Genomic DNA, 20,073 nt, shown 5'->3' on the forward strand with positions numbered 1-20,073 from the left:
CGAAATGCAACTTTAGCTATGGAGGGGGGGAAAAACTTTTATAGCTTTCCTTATGTTAAAAGGTCAGAGAAAACAAATAACACTTCATCTTTTTGTCAATAAGAGAATTGAGGTCACAGTTGCCTCAACAGTAACAAGTTACTGAAACCATAAATTAGAAGGCCCATGGTGTCTCTTTAAAGTCCTGTGGACACTGTTAGCTATGGACTAGTGCCAGCAGCTGTGAAGGGGTGAAGGGTTCTCAAAGCGAAGTGCCTGCCAGGATTGTCTCCACACTTCATGCTTTCCCACTGAGGTCCAGTTAGTGGCCCCTGCAATCTGCCATCATCAATCTAATTCAATAGAGTGACAGAGACCGGGCAGTGTGAAACGCTGAACTCTGCCACGGAGTAGGCGTCCACACTTGCGCTGGGTCTCATTACAAGTGACGGACCTTACTTTTCCATCAGTCAGACACATCAGGAAAAAAAAAAGAGGCATAATTGGTCACACTGCAGACTGTCTCATCAGCCAAACTCTTAGTTTTAGTCTACCTTTTATAAATGGTAAACAGTTTTACAAAAAAGCTTTTTAAACGACAGCAGCGACAATGCTTTTTATGTGTTCTTGATTATTTTACAAGTCAAAGTATTTTTAGGAGCTCCCTGGAAAAAAGCAATGACATTTATGCACTTAGTGAATGATGAATTTAAAACAATTTAAGACGTAGTAAAGTATGAACACAAATAAACTGTATGTTTAATTAAATGAAACAAGGTATTGGTTTGATTGAGAAAAAATAATCTTAAGACGAAATGCTAGAGGAAGCCTTAGAGGGTTAGAAAAAATGTAGCAAGAATCATATTGTGGGTGATATAATTGTTTTATGATCAGTTTTATGAGTTCTATTTATTTTTGGCCAAATTCTGTTTCAATATGAACAGTAATGTTTTTTAACTTAAGTTAGCAGCATTTGATACAATACACATATTACCAACTGTGATATTGTAAATAATGTGCCATTACTCCAAGTCTTAAGGATTCTTGTAAGATCTTTAATTAAAAATACACTAGAGGTAGAAAAGGAAAAGATTTTATTTAGAGTATTAAATTACAGGCATGATACTGTAAAGGCTTTTTGCTATAATATAAAATCTCACGGAAAAAAACAAGATTAGCTCATGTAAAAACTGTCTCTGCAATAAAATTATACCCAACTGGGGGGGTTGGGTCTAACCTTTCGTAGGGAAACTTAGATTTGACTCCTTTGGGATAGCCAAATGTATATGATATAGTCTAAAGGTTATATTAAGTCTAAGTGGTGAGTACATTAAACTACAACAATCCACCCTGAGGTATCGATCATTGCTATCACTATAAACAATCTAAAATTCCTTGTATTTCTATGAGTCATTGTGTTAAAAGACACAGGATCTGCCCAGTACTCAATTTAACGACCAGAAGTCAGAGAAAGGAGTCCATTAAGGAAGGCTTTGACAAACCTGTATTTCTAACTGCTGCACCACCTGCATTTGCACTCGACACTGGGCAGTGCTTCTGTCGTCCAATGCATGTTCGTTGTTAAGGTGCCTAAACAAACACAAAACAGAAAACAGAATGTTAAGCCACGGCTATGTCAGTGGCATATGCTCCACTTAAAACCACTGAAGTTGTATTTCCTCCACAGTGGGAAAAAAGAACACTTTGAAATGATACCAGAAAAGTTGAATAGGCTGATGTGTTTAGTGCAAATTATTTACGCAACATAAAGAGACCCTTCAAATAGTAGAAAATGTCATTGTCTCTAAGCTTATCAGTTATTACAAAAAATATTTTCCCCAAACCATTTGCAGAATAATAGTAGAAATCACTAGATGAATTTCATATACTCGTGCCATTTATTTTTAAAAAGGACACTTTATAAATACATGAACCAAAAGTAACTCTGAAGAGAACAAAGACAATTCTCTATTCCATTTTTGTTAAAACAGTTTGTGGTCCCTATGATGTTATTTAGTGAGCCATGTCTTATTTCACCAGGATGTGGTATGAATTATGTAAAGATGGCAAATTATCGTCCCATGGAAACATCAAATACTTATGAAGAATGATCACTTGTTATTACTAATAATTAAAGTGCATAGAAGATTCTGACAATCAGAAGTGTAAGATTGACATTTCATGTCTAGTGTCCTATTTGGGAGACATCTATTCTAATCCTTCAAAAAAGTAGGGAAAGATAAGACATTCTCATTATCTTACTCTAATCTTTATTATGTATTAGTCTATTATTATTTCATAATGTTTAAAAAGATCTCTTTAATGAGTGGTATGTTGATACATCAAAAGTAATTTAGTAGAGCAGCATCTCCAATGAACATGAACATATTCAATAATATGTACTTTGTAATATATCATTTATTTGCTGCCTCCTAAAATTAAAAAAGTCATCTTCAATTAATTTAATATCCTTTGGTGTGTCTATTTCACCAATGGGCAAACTAAGGCAGCAATTTAAGAGATGTTCTCATCAATGTATCTAAGAGAAATATTAAACCAAATATTTACAAAATTAAATAAGAATTTATATATTTCTCCATCTGGGCTCAAGTACCATTTAGAACAGTATAATAGTCTAAAAAGTTTAGTGCAGCCCTAATTTTACTAAAATTCATCAGAAATACTTTTGTGCCCATTCAAATGATTTACTTACGTTTCTTGAAATCGATAATGAAACAGAACAAATATATAGACAGACAGATAGGTAACACATATAAAGAAGTAATTTACAAACATGTAGGTTTATTTGTTAGTAGATCTAGGTTCAGCAGGTAGAATTTGTGCGACTCTGCCTCATCCTTTGATAAATTAAATCAGTTTGTTTCAGTACCTCCTCACTGATCATGACAACAAAACCTCCATGTATCTTAGCACAACTGTCATTCTTGGTTGAAGAGAGACTGTGGACTAAAATAGCAGGGTGTATCAGGTCAAGTTTAAGGTGTGTGGTTATAGCGCAGGAAAGGCACTTGTACTCCACCTGCCTGCTCTTAGACTGCCTCTGTTGGTTTGGTTAAGAAACTAACTGGAACGATACACACTACTATATATAAAATAGGTAATCAACAAGGACCTACTGTATAGCACAGGGAACTCTACTCAATACTCTGTAATAACCTATATGGGAAGAGAACCTGAAAAAGAATGGATATAGGTATAACTGAATCACTTTGCTGTACACCTGAAACTAACACGACATTGTAAATCACCTATACTCCACTATAAAATAAAAATTTAAAAAATGATTTTCATAATAAAAAATTAGATAAAATAAATTGTAACAAGAACTAAAATTCACTCATGCTTCCTGAAAAGGAGGCACGGAATGTCAGAGTAAACCACAGGTTAGCTTATGACATTAAGTGTCACTTATTCCTAACAGGACAGTTACAAATTGTTTTTCAGGTCCTCCCCCCATTTTAATGAACAACGAGTCCATTTTCTATCAGTGTACTGCAATAGTAGTTGTACTCCTAAGGCTTGATCTCTTGAGGAACACACGTATGTTTGTTCCACGGTCAGTCTAAATGCATATTTTAAAAAATGCTTCAGCTCTACACAAAGATTAGGGTGTAAATGGAGTAAGATAAGCAGAATACACAGCTCTGCTAGAAAAAGATATATTCAGTTTAACATGTTTATTTTTGCATGAAATTACTTTTTAAAAAGGTTTTTTGCACACTTGTTTACTTCTTAGGGATAATAATTATCCTATACTTAAAGAACTAAAAAAAGTACAAAATGTTTGCATTATATACTTGGGTCTTAGAGACCTATTCAATTTATCTCTGCATCTTTTATTAGAATAGAGACTGTAGACTACAATAATAGCCAATGAGGTTTTGTCTTGATTGAATTTTTCAGTGGAACACAAAAGAACCTTGCCATTAAAATAGTCCTTTATTCTCCTGTATGAAGGGGAAAGGTTTTTAAAGTGTTGTGATGTTCAGTAATGAGCCTCTATCTAAATTATCATTGGTGACAAACTCACAAAGCACTTTTCGAGGACACATAGTTATGAAATGCCAGAGCTGCCACTTTCTTTCCTGTAATTATAGGCTAGCTTGCAGCCCTTCAATGATCATTTATAGAACAGCCTCCAGTGGATTACTGAGAACTTGAAAAACACATACATACCTCTGCCACATCTCCCTTCTCCTTTCCTCGCTATTGTTTACCAGTGATATGTAAAATAATAGTGCCTATTCATTCCCCCTACTTAATTATGCCAATCAAAGTACAGAAATAGTGTCCGGATATAAATGCAATGCAATAAGACTAAATAAACAGGCTGCATATTAACAGTAAATTATGAATTTATGTATTTATGACTATTTTGTGCCCAAATTATTCTCTTTTATGTTTTTATAACTATCTCAGGTACTACATATTGCTGTTCAAAAATTCTCTATGATTTATAAATCAAGAATGAGATAATACTGAAAAATGAGAGGATTGGTAGATTTTCTCAGTCAGTGCCTAATTGCTGTTTCAAAATGCATATGCAAAGGGACATTTCATTAATCATTTAATCATGTCCCTTGCAGGAAGTTGGAACTAATGTTGCAAATACCCTTTTCATATGAATGCTCCATAATACTATCTTATGCATTTGATATATTGCCTATGTCATAAATTATAGCTGCTTCAAAAGGACCAAGTGGGGTTGTTATCCCTGAAGATGCTTGTTACAAAACCTTTATTAAGTTTCTTTTTTTACTTATTGCTAGTTCTATTTCACAGCTTCGTACTAGCCAACAATAATACTCTTTCTGATGGCAAAGGTCTGTAAATTACCCATGCAATCACTAACACCATTTCACAGGCCTGTTCTACTTCTACTGGTCTGCTAACAAGGCGATTACACACAAATTACTGAATGCCTATGAAATATTTAAATGCATTCTACTCTACTATGCATTAATAAGAGCAAAGCAAGCTCTGGAATTCTGGTTAGCTCCAGTCCCTAATGTCCCCTAATGAGCCTCTTACCGAGACTGCAGTTCAAACAGAGAGGTGAAGAAAAAAATGCAAAGGGTGCCTTCAGAAAGGCAGCACTGAACAAACATTGTGTGAGCCAATTCTAATTTATGGGTCACTTTATAGGTATATTGATTTTTGTTTTCAAAATGGAATAAATGATGTGGTCAACTGACGTTCTTTCAAAACTGCATTGAATCTACGTGCTAGGTAAGGTAGTGCCCACTAGGAAAAAAAGTGTAAATAGGCAGTCAAATTCTTTCTAAAAACAATTAAGCAAGTGTTTCAGGAAGACAAAATGTAGGAAAGGATCTTTCCAATTTATTTAATGCACAGTTCTCTTTAATTAAGCTTTTAAGGTTATGAATGCATGGGGTAACTTCAATTATATACACCCCAGATTAGCAATTCTATTTTAACCTCTAGATTTTTTTTCAAATTCATTTAAAGTTACAGCATTTTATAAGCTAAAAAGGGATCAGATTTAAATCCAAGTATGTCAGAGACTGTTTTAACCAAATGTTTCCCTTGCATATCACTGGTGTTTGATTTATTTTGCATCAAGCTTTTTACGTTTAAACACTGACAGGAGTTTAAATACAAAATGTTAGCTGTCACTATTCATTTAGCTGATTATGTGAGATGCCTTAGTTTTGAGAGATGGGGGCACTGTCACCAAAAGAAACAACATTCTGACAAGTTCAAAGAACGCCTTCTTGAGGTCATAATTTTGTAGCCATGCTGCCTAGTCAAAGACAAAGAAATAGACAATACACACTAAGTAAGAGCATAATCTTTAGAGTAGTCAGCTGCAAGAAAAAAGATAACACATTTCCATTAAATATTGTTTCTACTACCTTTTCTATTGCTCTTTATACAGTGTCAAACCTTAAAATTTTAGGCTTTGTAATAAACCTAATACATTTATGTTCGCCAACTAATTACTCCTTAATAGGCTGACATTTTATCGACACTAACCATTTTGCCATTCTTCAAAGAGTATTTCTATCTTTGTATCTCAGACCATGTTTTGTTTGCTGGCATCGGCACATGCAGGTTCAAGAACACTTGTCTGCCAAATTGAATGTTATGTTGTAAACCTTTTGGTTTAAGCTCTAAAAGTCAATCCATCTACATTCATGCTGACTTAGGGCCAATGGAATGATAATTAATTTTGCAGACAAACTACACTAAAATTTTGTTGGATATTATTACACTTTGACATTTATAAGACAGTAATGAAGAACTAGTATTAAATGCTTTTAGTGATCTAGTGAGATCTTCAATGAGTGGTCAGAAAAATGGTTAGCTTCTGTCAACACCCACTTCATAGTAATTCAAAAATTTTCCTAAACACCTTTTAGTCTAGACTTTCTTCTTATATATGTATATATGGCTAAGAATATATATGTTATTCATAAGCAACTGTCCTCTGGTGGATTTTCATTTGGTGCTGGGCAAAAACAGAGGAATTCTGCCAGTTTATTTGGGGATATAATGTGAGAAATGGAATTTGGGACTCAACATATTTTCTACTATCCTTTGCTATTAAACATATGTAGGGTAAATAGTAATATTGGATAGCTTTCTTTTATTTCAAACCAATGGATAAGCTGACTGATACAAAGTACAGCTCAAGCTGTACAATGTATTTCTAGTGCATTTTAGAAATAAAAATGCCACAATAATATTTTCTCAAACACCTTTTATAGTAAACACTGGGTACAAAATTTCTGGAGCATGGATAAACAAAAAACCTGAGAGCTAAAAACCTTTCACAGCTTTTTGACTTGCCTGACATTTTTCCCCCCAAGACTCTCAATCCTCTCCATTATTACAAAAGAAAAGCAAAATCTTCTTTCCAAGAAAATCTGTATTAGTGGTGATGCCTTCTTCGATTCACTTTCCACATAGACACTAAATCAACATTTTTTTCTGAATAACTGAAATTAATTTAATAAAACATTATTTTATTTCTCTTCAAATTTCCCACACCTTTTTAAGAAAAAGACAATACTAGTATGGAAATATGTCTAATATTTCATTTCAGTACAGTACACTGGCATTAGTTCTATCAACAGAATTTATCACAGATCTTTGACTTACAGAATCTAAGCATATCATAACAAAAATGGACTCAAAAAAAGGCCTTAAAATCTACTGTCATTTGTTCTGTCATCCCTATGAAGTTAATGGGTTGGAAAAATGGTCAGTCTTTGGAAACAAAGTTGATATTTAATTGAAAGGAAATGCTTTTTTAATTGTAACTTCTTCAGTTTTTCAAAAATACTAACTTGAATATGAAAAAGACCCATGGAGGGTAAAATGAGAGTTCATATTTATAAGCTTGTTAGTAATAAAAATATGTATACAAATTTGAGATGAATAAAAATGCTCCTTTCCATGGGCCATAAAGGAAATCATACCGAAACAAAGACATGTATTTTTTTCTTAAAGCTTTATTTTGAATTTTGTCAAAAACAACAACTTAGAGCAATAAAATATTTGGTGACTGAGCTAGTTCTATGGCTTAAATTGCCATATACTGAAGAAATAGCAGCAATAGTCCTCTAAATAACCTTAATGATAAGGAATAATATAACATATTAATAAGGACTAATATATTCAAATGAAGAAATATGAAATTAGTTCTTTAAAGAATTATATTCTTATATCCTGTCTTTATTTTAGCAAATGTTATTTTTCTTAGACAGGAAAACTTTAGCAAAGTTACTTAACATTTTAAGAGCTCTCTTTGCTTAGAATGGTCAAATCAGTTTCCTATCCAACAAAATGGTAGCTCACAACTGTTCAGGATAATAGGTGTGCAAATTTTCATTCAAGGCCATGTAGAAAATCCATAATAATACAGGAAGTATTTTTTCCTTTTAATTGGTCAGAAATAAAAATAGTTTAAAAAAATCCTTGTGGAAGTCTTACTGTAACTCAGTTATACAGTTATTATGATGCCAAGTACTTGTGCCTTGTTGTTAAGGTGCTTTTGCTCTGTACTCTGTAGTCTACCATTTGTAAACACATCTTTTTGATGTTTCTGCCAACATCCTGTCAACAAAGCAGTGCAATTTCAAATGAGCTAATTAACTTAATTGTTGATGAAGCATGAAACAGTTCATTCACCCTGTTAGCTGCTCCATGACAACATAAGAGTCTCAGCCTGTGAAGTTACTCATCTCCATAAACCTATCTGTAGCTCTCTGTTTAGATCTCTTGTATACTGAAATTGTGCGTGGAAAATGTTTCATGAAAGATGCATATTCTCATTTGAAAAAGAACCTCTTATGAATTAAAAAAAATAAATTATCACTGTATGCAGAAATTAAGGATACACAAAGTTGATTTTAAGCTAGAGAAGCCATATAATCTATCATACAAACATAGGGCCATGTAAGTTTCTTTATGATTCTCAGGGCAACAAGTAACAACATGGAGAAAATAACAACTATCTTAAAATTTTAGTTACTATTAACTTTCAGTTTTTTATTCTTGCTGTTAAATAAATACATTAAATATTATTTAAAGTAAGAAATATAAAGTCTGCAATAAAAAATACACCTTTAAAATCTGTCTTTTGTTTAAATATATGTATGTGTATATATATAATATATATTTTATATATATATATATATATAATATGACTTCTCACATAATGTTACTGGAAATTTTTCTTGAAACCTTGAAATTTAAGTGAATCCAACAAACACGTCTTCCAGTTATTAATGACACTGCTGTAGTAAGGCTACTTCTTTTTTCATTCATTCAAAAACTTTTATTGGATGATTTGTAAAATGTTCTCACGAAAAGGTAAAGAGGAAGAGTTAACCGTCTTAGCCTGACTTTGCTAATCTACTTGTTGGAACACACAGCAAACTTAGTGTGCCTTATGATGGACCTTCACTTTCTTCCTTCAGCTTTCTTTTGTTCATTTACAACTATCTGCTTAAAACTCCCATACAATCCACTCCCTCCCCTAAAAAAAGTAAAAAACCTACTTTAAAAACTGTCCAAAGTCTTCACAAATGCTTTCACAGCCTGGCCATTTGCAAACTCCATGGCCGTAGAGAGTGTGAGAGGCCCCAGTCTCCTCATGTGATGAGCTGCAGCAAAAGAACATGGCATCAGATTGATCTCAAAAAGCCATAATCGTTGCAGGCTGCTAGCGCCTGTCAGGTTACGATCAGTGACAAACAGGTCAAAACAGGTCAATTCAGCTCAGAGCAGTCAGAAAAATTTAATCGTTCTATTGAATAGTTCAACTGCCAAGGCTAGATGATGTTCCAATTAGAGGAGAAATAGAGCCAAAGATGACTGTTAATAAACGATGAAAAACTAAGAGGACTGTATAATATCATATGCTAATCCTGCCATATGACCTTAACGTAACATTTACCTCTAAATAAAAATATATATATTCATATGTGGTCAAGTGAAAAAAACCCGTGTTTTTAAGAAAGTAATAGGAAAATCACCATAAGATTTTCGAAATGTTCTTTTTAGGGAAGATATGGACCTTTAGAATCATTTACATTGTTTAATATTTATGTGCGAACCATATATGTTTCTGCTAGTTACAGCTGATTTAAAAATTCTACTTTGGAACGGTATTCATTAGCTATCTCTTTCTGTAATTATCCAAGACTTTTGATAAGTGAGTATTATATCGGATAGATCCTAGAGACATCAACCAACTTCTGAACTATATAATCATCAAATTACTCTCAATTAATACAACAGCGTGAAAGCATTCAAAGGCATACCATTTTATAATAATGAAAGCTAACAAGAAAAAAATTTTATGATACTTCTAGGAAGACAAAAAACATCACCAAACTATAGCATTATATCTTAAACTGTACTGTAATTATATGCACGTTTCTTTGAAAAAATATTTGCTTAGGGGAAAGGGTTTGTGGCACTAGGCAGGTATTCACATACATAACAGAACACTATTAATCCACTCCACTTAAATATGAATTTTAAAGCTATATATCATATGAGACTAAGCCATTCTGTTAAGAAGTCCTACACTTATGCTTCATCTTTTAAAAAGATAGTTTTCATATTGAGCAATATTTTAGCTTCTATAGTTTATGTAAATTACATTAAAGGACCTGATTAGATAACGATATGCCTGCATAAATAGAACTAAATGGACAAAAAAAAGTACATGGGTGATCCTTTTACAAAGGCAGTTTTTACACAACTAAAATAAAACAGTAAGTTGAAAAATTACCTAATATAATGTACTCAGTGTTGGTAACTGAAATCAAATAATTTTTCTTTATGAGTATTGAGGCAAATTTATTCAGAAAGTTACCACCGTAATTTCATTTTTATTATATATTTATAATTCCATCATGCCACAACAATAAAAAAGGAAAACCAGATCTTCTATCTTCTGGTTTATTATACCTGTGTTTATATGTTTATGTATATCTATTCTCTGATTTGTAAGCACATGTTTGTAACATATATAAGGGGGATATATATGCATCTTTAATTATTTGAAACTGGTTAAGTTTTAAAATGGTAAAAATGTTCTCATTTCAGCAATCAGGTTAATCACAACATTTTAGCCATAAAAATATATTGACACAATAATTCTGCATGCACTTATTAACAAATAACTTTCTTCAGTAAATTCCCCACTCTATCCATTAAACTGCTGGTATATGAACTGCTTTTTTTCTAATGAAAATGATATAAATACAAATAATCTAAAGGTTTCTATCTATTTAATTAGTTGTTCTACACATTCTGCCCCTATTAAGTACAAATCATTATTTTTAGTTTCACAAATGGTGAAAGTAAAGTTTGGTGATATGTAACAGAATGTATCTCCTGAGATTTACCTGTCTCGCCTTGCATTTAGAACTGAAGACTGTCCATTCACCATGGAGTGATGGGTTATTGGTGGTGACGCTTTGGAAGCGGTGGGGGAGGTAGTCGAGGAGGAATTGTTAGTAGTGAGGTCTAGCCCTCCATGCTTAATGCCGTTGTCTTCCATACTGTGAACTCCAGTCACTTCTTTCCATAACTGCTGAATCTCAGCAGGACTTAAGCCAGCTATAAAGTGAAAGAAAGCCCCACTAATATAACAAAGTAAATTTCATATAATGAGCTTAGTATTATCACTGGATTAAGGCCAACCACAAAAGTGATGTTACCAGAATTATTAATATATGATAATAAACCACTTTATACCATCAGCACTATCGTTTCCTCTTCAATAATCAGTTATTTGTTAAAGACTACCAATTCAAGAACAGTACTAGAAATAATAGTATTGGGAATAATATCAAGGATCAGTAGAAAAAAAACACAGCAAGTTCCATTTGAAAATTAAACTATTCAACTTTTAACTTTTTAACTAACTTTATTCAAGCTTTTACTTATTGCTAGTATGAAGTTTTTATCAGTGAGGAACTGAAAGAACATTTGGAAATAACACATATCAAAAGAAATGAAAAAAGAAGTAAGGTGGGAAACACAAATGTCAGGGGAAAACAGCAAACATTCAAGTCAAAAGAAAAATAGATTTGACAATTATCTAGTTATTTTGATCTTTCTCAGAATGGCCAAGGAAATAACTGAATTTCATTTTGAGGTCCTGAATAAGCCAATATTCTAACTTACATGGATCAATTAATCAGATAATATCTAAATTTCTCCTTCATTTTATGACTGATAGAATAAATCAACTACTCATTTTAAACAAATTCCTGGCTCAGATTATGCAAATTTACCTGACTTATGATAAATGAAAATAGAAAAGCTAGGTACAATACTTTAGCTTTTCACTGTAATTTTGAAATAAGGAATTGAGAGACTGTTATTTACAGTATTTGACTTACAAAACATTACTTATATATGCCAATTTCTGTGCCTTCATATATTCTTTATATACCTTATGCTCCTTAATCCTTACTACAGTCCAATGGAGCTGACACTTTTATTGTAACCAATTTATTTACAGATAAGGAAGCAAAGAGGGAGAGAGGTTCAAAAATATATCTAAGGTCACAAAGCTTATGTGTGATAAAGCTGGGATTTCAATCCAGGCAGTCTGACTTGAATGCCTTTGCTCCTAAAATATTTTATTAAAAATATGAAAACTGCTGAATAAAGATATACAGGAGGAAATGTACTTGTAATTATAATTGCTATCATTTATTGAGCATCTACTATATTCTGGCGCTTTACATTCATAATCTAAATTAACCTCACCTGACATTAGGAATCATTACATTTTATTGATGAGGGCATGGAGGCTCAGAAAGATTAAATGTGTTTCCCCAGTCACTAAGCTCATAACCAGTGGACAGAATTCAAACATGATGCCCTGTGGGTCCAAAATCTATGTTTTTTATTACTGTGTTCATCTACAATATCTGATATAAGGATGGAAATGCTAATCAAACTTCCCCTGCCCCTCCCCCCCACATCAGATGCTCTAGTGATGCTGATCAGTTGAGAGCTGCATGAGAGTGAAGTGGCTTGGAATAGGCAGGGGAGACTTGGGAAAGATAACAGAGTACGATGGTGAGGAGAGCTCTCTCATCCCTACCCCTGCAAGTGGAAAAAATCATTGATCTAGACATAGTGGTAAGTAGCCCAGAGCAACAGAAGAATTCTCACTGTTCCAAACATAACTTCTGGTCAAATTATTCGTCACAGTGGAAACCTTAAACCGCTATGCCTATCACAATTTCAAACAGACAGTGTTACTACCATTCTGGTCATTCTGGCTCCTCACGATTTTAAGACATGGCCTGAGACTAAAGACAAGACAGGGTAACTCAGATTCCCAAAGTTATTAAAAGCTGTTTTTTCTAAAAAGAAGAGGACGGGTTAATAAAAAAAGGTATTTCTGTTACATAGGAAATAATTTCTATATAAAGATTGCTTTAATTCTAGCTTTAACCTGGGATACTGAAACTTTTCTGACCATGACTTTTTGTTACCTGGCTGCATGTATTATGTGTCCTAACAACAAAACTCCACGAGTAAATCCTTTTCTGTGAGAGCATCAACACATCCTCTGCATCAGAACTCTCTGCTGCCTCTCCGCTCCACCGTCAGCTCTTGCCTGGACCACTGCTATAGCTTCCTGACTGTCTTCCTGTTTTCACCTTGGCTTTGGCTAATTTACTTTTCATCTATCAGCCCAAAGTTATCTCTCTAAAGGTAAATGAGGCCACGGCACTTCCCCAACAAACCCTCCAATGGCTTTTCAGCCTCCAATGGCTTTTCAGCCTCCAATGGCTTTGAACTTAGAGACCAAAAAAAACAACAAAACTTACCATGGCCCATGAGGTGCTGGCAGTTATCATTTGGTTCCGGCCTGTCTCTCTGACCTCATCCATCGCTGTCTCTCTCCGTTTCATTCTGTTATACTAGCCTTCTGCTCTTTCTCGAATGCATCAAACATTTGCTCCCTTTCGAGCTTTCCTCTGGCGGCCCTCACAGCCTAGGCCCCTCTGGTTGCAAATCTTCTCACGAGTTCTTCCCTCCCTTCTCTCAGGTGGTTCAAGGGTCACCTCCTGTGAGAGGTCTCTGTCCACACTTATCAACCATTGCCCCTCCCCACCTGCCTTTTATCGTGTCCTTCCCCCTCACCCTACTTTATTTTTCTTTAGGGCATTTATCGGCCCCTAAACTATATTATTTATTTGCTTTACAGTCTCCCTCCACCATTTTCTAAGGCAGGGATTTCTTATTTTACTTATTTTATAGACCCCCCAGTGCCTAGAACAGTGCCTGGTATGTGCTCAAGAAACAGTTGTTGATTTAATTGATTAAAACGGGTTCATACAGTTCTCGAAGACATATTGGTTTGCACACGGAAGTTCTGTGACTCTTAAAGGTCACACTATTTATAACCATTGCTCTCCTATAAGGCCAATGTCTAAAGAATTATAAATGGTACTAGTTGATTCTAACAGGCTGAGTGGCTAATAACATTTTATATTTTGGCTAAAGACTCTTAGACGTTTTTTGAAACTATATCAGTTAAAGATGTTACTAATAATTTAGTTTTTGGATTTTATTAATAATTTAGTTAACCTAAGTATCCACTTCCCTTCTAAAAGTAGAAATCCATTATACTATTCATTTGCCTTGAAAATTAGTGGTATCACCATGATATCACAAAGATAGGGTGACAAACAGTAGGTACATAAACATTTGATAAATATAACCTGCTCACCATCCAAATAACGATCCTTAATTAAAAGAATATTTTAAAAATATTAAATATTTATATATTTTAAATATTTAATTTTAACTATTTTAAATAAGGGACAGAGAATAAATAACGTCAAAAAGAGATTCCTGTTAGTGAAACTAGCTCCCCAAAGCATCTACGTATTAGAATCACTTGGGGATCTTTTAAAATTTCCAGTGCCCTGACCATAGCCCCAACAAATCAAATCACAATTTCTAGTAGCTTTTGAAGCTCCACAGATGATTCCAATGTACAAATAATTTGGGGGGAATTTTTTTTTAAGTAAACTATTACATTGCCCATGAGACAATGTTTTCGCATCAACTTGCTTAGCTATTTTCTATGGATACAAAACTATTTATGAAAATGAAACAACTAGCCAATCCATTTTGCAGCATTTTGAAAGTTTGGGGAGTTTTTTATGTTTTGATGTTAGGCAAGAAGTAATTTACTTTTTCAGGCAGTAACTGTGTTCTATGGAACAGTACTCTCGAAATGCTGCTAGTCTAAGATATCTCAGAAGTCTGTTGTTTCCATCTTGGAGACCCGTGGTTCACGTTAGCAAGTAAAACAGTTCTGAGATATCTGTCTAGTAACAAAGACAACTTGAGTCTCTTTCTTTAACTCAGTGTTTTGCAAATATGTTTGAAGGAAAAAAATTAACTCAACAAATTCTTTTTACAATTACACTAATTTATTTCGGTTTTAAATACCAGGTATAGGCTTAGGATTCAAGTGATCTCCAACCCAGGCCCCTTCCCTGAATTGCAGGCTGCCTATCTGGCATCTCCACGTAACCCTAACAAATTCTCAATTCTTACATGTCCAAAACTAAGCTCCTGTTTTTTCAGCTCCTCTGACCCCAACTCACTCCTCTAGCAGGTTTCTTTGTCCGTTTTATTTAACAGATACTTATATAGTGCTTCTCATATGCCAGTTACTTTTCCAAAGGCTTCATACATAATAACTAATGTAATGCCCAAACCACTATTATTGTTTTTATTATTACCATCACTATTTTCATTTTAGAGATGAGGACACTGAGGCACAGAAAAGTTAAGTAACTTTTGCTCAAGAGCTAATACATGGCCGAGTTCCCCTCACATTTTCAGGTCATTACTCACACAGCCCCTTCCCAGGACTCCTTCCCTGGCTACCTTGTCTACAAGTTCAACTCCTCCCATCTCCTGTGGTTGCTTAATTTTTTCCTATCCTTGCTTTTTAATTTTTCTCCTTAGCAGTTACCACTATATATTTTACTTGACTTATTTGTTGTCTGTCTTCTACAGTCTGTCTTGTTACATTTTTTACACTAAAATGTAAGTTTTATGATGGCAGAGTTTGCTGTCTGTTTTCAGCATGGCTTTATTCCCAGCGCCTATATGAGTGCCTGCCATGAGTAAACACTCAATGAATGTTACTTAATAGAGCTGTTCAGGGACTTCCCTGGTGGCTCAGTGGTTAAGAATCTGCCTGCCAACGCAGGAGACATGGGTCTGAGCCCTGGTCCAGGAAGATCCCACATGCGGTGGAGCAACTAAGCCCATGCGCCACAACTACTGAGCCTGTGCTCTAGAGCCCATGAGCCACAACTACTGAGCCCGCATGCCACAACTACTGAAGCCTGCGCACCTGGAGCCCATGCTCCGCAATGAGAAAGCCACCGAAATGAGAAGCCTGCGCACCACAATGTGGAGTAGCCCCGGCTTGCCACAACTAGAGAAAAGCCCACACGCAGCAAGGAAGCCCCAACACAGCCATAAATAAATAAATAAATAAAAGAGCTGTTCAGTGGACCAGAACACTAGTGTAGTGGCAAGCACAATCCGGGAATCAGTGGACTAGAATATCACAGAATAATAGTCAACTTAAAATCTTAAGTGAAGATTATTCATTTTTCCTTTAAAACATATTTCAAGGAAATATACATACAATACCACTGCTGAAAAGTTTTATAATTTCATAATTTAAAAATTCCGTGCCCACAAAAAATTGAGAAACCCTGTTCTACTTTTGTATGGTGACTTGGCTTCATTCACTGCCAGGACTACAAATAAGCATTAAAAAGTTTCTTTTTCCAGGGCTTCCCTGGTGGCGGAGTGGTTGAGAGTCCGCCTGCCGATGCAGAGGACACGGGTTCGTGCCCCGGTCTGGGAAGATCCCACGTGCCGCGGAGCGGCTGGGCCCGTGAGCCACGGCCGCTGAGCCTGCGCGTCCAGAGCCTGTGCCCCGCAACGGGAGAGACCACAACAGTGAGATGCCCACGTACCGCAAAAAAAAAAAAAAAAAAAAGTTTCTTTTTCCAGGAGTTGAGAGAATAAAAAGAAGAATTCCTAATCAAATTGCATATAATATGACAGATAAAGCAATTAAATAACAATTCTTTATTTCTAGAGTTAGAGTTTGCAGAGTACTGGGTGCCAAGCACTGTGCTAAGAATTAATGAAAATTTTATCATTCATATCTAGATTATACATTCTTGGGGCACACAAGGGGTAAAAGTTTCACGTATTGGTAAAAATTACATGAGCATCTTTTTCACACTCAGAAATAAACGATTCTTTCCACGTCCTTTTATTTTTTACATCCAGTAATTACTTTTTTTTTTTTTTTTTTTTTTTTTTTTGCGGTACGTGGGCCCCTCACTGCCGTGGCCTCTCCCATCGCGGAGCACAGGCTCCGGACGCGCAGGCCCAGCGGCCATGGCTCACGGGCCCAGCCGCTCCGCGGCACGCGGGATCCCCCCGTACCGGGGCACGAACCCGTGTCCCCTGCATCGGCAGGCGGACTCTCACCAACTGCGCCACCAGGGAAGCCCCAGTAATTACTTTTTAATATTAAATAAATAATTTTAATATAGTATGATATAAAGTCAGTCTACTGTGAATTTTTAATTAATTTATTTTCTAGGGTTATTTACAATTAAAAGTAATAAAAGTGAATTTTGGTAAAAGTATTTGTATTATTCACATATTTTATTGAATGATTTGATATCCAATACTTGAAATTATTGAAATATTATCATTAATTTTCACTTTTCACCTTAAATTTTACATTTTGAAAAACTAGTATACACGCATGGCCAAAATAATTGAATCACAGGGAAGGGTATGCATTGTAAAATTAAATTTCCCTACCAGCCCTGACCTCTGGGTCCCCAGTACCTCTCCAGTGGCAACCATTATTCCAGTTTCTGAGCTACCTTCAGAAAGCCAAGTGTTCATTTATAATTTGCCAAACCTAACATCTTATTGATCTGTATTTGACTAGGGGCTTACTATAACCTGTACGTAAAATGCCCATCTTTAAAATGTACTTTCAATGACAGGTGTACCTAATACACATTTCGTCCAAATGCCGAATTACAAGAAGTAAAAATAGCTATTTGGCTGAAACTGAGACCAAAGGCAAATATCTCCACCAAGGAAAGAATTTCTGGGATACAGGAATATATCTGATATAAAAAAATTCCTGGTATGATTTTACTACGAAAATTTTTACAGGCTACATTTTTACAGTTTGATATTCTATTACAAAAACAATGACTTCTTATTTTTCTTGATCATGATATTTTAATGTGGCAAAGTTGACGTTTTCCTTTTAAGTCTTCCCTCAACACATAAAGAATTGACAAATAGAACTTTTTTTTTTTAAGACAGATGGCCTAAATGGCATTAAACCTATTTTAATATACGTATGTTAGTATACTAAACAATTCTACAACAATTAGAATTATGATATAATTTAATCTCCCTCTTCCTATCTCATTTAAATTTTCTCAACAACTAACTCAACATATTTTTAATATCTCCCTATGTATTTATTTATCCCTAAGTTAGTTTTTATGCATAACAGCATTCACACGTAACTTTGCAAAGTTTTACTCCGACTATAATAAATGTACCTTCAAACTTTAGCTCATTGATGTTGTTTTCAGCATGTAAAACCCCAAAGGAGATTTTCCTAAATTACAAATAGAAGATTTACTGGTATTTGAAAGGGAACACTAAAATGGTAACAATAATTCTGCATGACGTACATTGTTCTTAGTGCTGGTGCTGTTACCCTGATTAGATATATGTTCTATGTAAGCCCATGATCACAGATTAAGCAAAAAAATCAAGGATGCCAGAGTGGTGCTGAAGTAGCCATTTGGCTATTTAGATTTCCATAAGCAAAGCATGAAGTCCAAGCCAAACAGCTGACTTTGGCTGAATACTGATGCCAAAGAAAAACTTCAGCACAGTCCTAACTCAGCATGAAGGACATTATTATATTTTATTTAAAAAGATATCATTTTCTTTATTGTTCAACAGATTCCAAGCTCATCTAGTTCTACAAGGTGTTAGTTTAAAACAGGACTGGCTGGTTATCTAGCATTCCCTGTTTGGTCTTTCAGATTGGTAATGAAAATGGTTGTTTTAGATAGCTTCTACAAATTCAAAAATATTTTAAAAGTTGGAATTAAACATATATACACATATACAAATATATATGTGTGTGTGTGTGTATATATATCCCTATAGTAATACTAAACCTATGAATATATTGTGTATTGGGATACACTGACTTCTATCTTATATCAAAAACATATCAAAGTTTAAAGTGCATGTCACAATAATTTCCTATTTTTTAACCTGTAGACAGTGGTACTGAGTCACGAAAATATGTCACTAATTAATTACTAGTTGATATTTAAAGTACACATTGTATCAAATAGCTTTATAATCAGTATTTTATTCAAGATTGATTTACAAATCCATCCTTTTTTGACTTCTGTATACCTACAGTCACTCTATATACATACTTAGAGATCGTAATTTAATTGCCTATTTCACATTAAAATCCAATATTATAGTAATGTTCATGATGACTTAAAATGCTTAATATTTAAAATGCCTTACTTTAAAATGATAAAATACATTACATCATTTTGCAATATAGAGAAAAATGTCTGTAAATCTCCTTATCAAAATTATAATTTTGTTACGTCTATCTGATTCTCATGTACATATTTTTATACAGTTGAAAGAAACTGTAACTTTAAAAGTAGTCTGAGCAAGCTGTGTTAAATCATGGGGTAAGTATTGCAAATATGGCATATTTTTAAAGATACAGTGAGAATATCATCACTGCGTGTTAATCCTGCTTGGTTTTCACATGGCTATTATTTGTGGCTAATCAGCCAACCAAAAACCTGAGGCAAAGTGAACTGAAAATTGATAAAAAAAAATATTAATTGTCCAAAATAACCAGTAACTGAGGCAGAAATGATTCAGCGCTTACATTATCTAACAATTATTTCTTCACTTTCTCCCACTCTGAGATTCCAGAAGAGTACTATGAACTTATGTTCCTTTACTGTCACTGGTTTATGACACATTCCGCCTGTGTTGGGCTGATGGGACTCTCCACAATGGCACTTTTCACACATTCATCTAAACAGCTGAAAACACAATGATGACTTCCATCTTTTTTGTTTGGACCTAGAGATTATCATACTAAGTGAAGTAAGCCAGACAGAGAAAGACAAGTATACGATATCACTTATATGTGGAATCTAAAAATAAAAAATGATACAAATGAACTTCTATACAAAACAGAAATAAACCCACAGACACAGAAAACAAATCTATTGTTACCAAAGCGGAAAAGTGGTGGGTAGGGATAAATTAGGAGTTTGGGATTAACATATACACACTACTACACATAAAATAGATAGCCAGCAAGGACCTACTGTATAGTACAGCGAACTATACTCAATATTTTGTAATAACCTGTAAGGGAAAAGAATCTAAAAAAGAATATAT

At 34.4% G+C, this 20,073-nt stretch overlaps 1 protein-coding gene across 1 annotated transcript in view; it reads right to left on the minus strand.

Moving 5' to 3' along the window:
- Nucleotides 1–20,073, minus strand: part of FOXP2 (forkhead box P2) — a 262,680-nt gene that overhangs the window by 38,999 nt on the left and 203,608 nt on the right. The window contains exons 9-11 of the mRNA XM_027102140.1: nt 10,890–11,103; nt 9,030–9,134; nt 1,482–1,569 (exon numbers count right to left, since the gene is read on the minus strand). Coding sequence (XP_026957941.1) covers nt 1,482–1,569; nt 9,030–9,134; nt 10,890–11,103 — 407 coding nt within the window. The remainder of the gene's footprint in view (nt 1–1,481; nt 1,570–9,029; nt 9,135–10,889; nt 11,104–20,073) is intronic.

This window comes from Aethalodelphis obliquidens, unplaced genomic scaffold, assembly GCF_003676395.1.
Source record: "Aethalodelphis obliquidens isolate GAN/ISIS:26980383/991018 unplaced genomic scaffold, ASM367639v1 scaffold5, whole genome shotgun sequence".
In the NCBI taxonomy this organism is placed as follows: domain Eukaryota; kingdom Metazoa; phylum Chordata; class Mammalia; order Artiodactyla; family Delphinidae; genus Aethalodelphis; species Aethalodelphis obliquidens.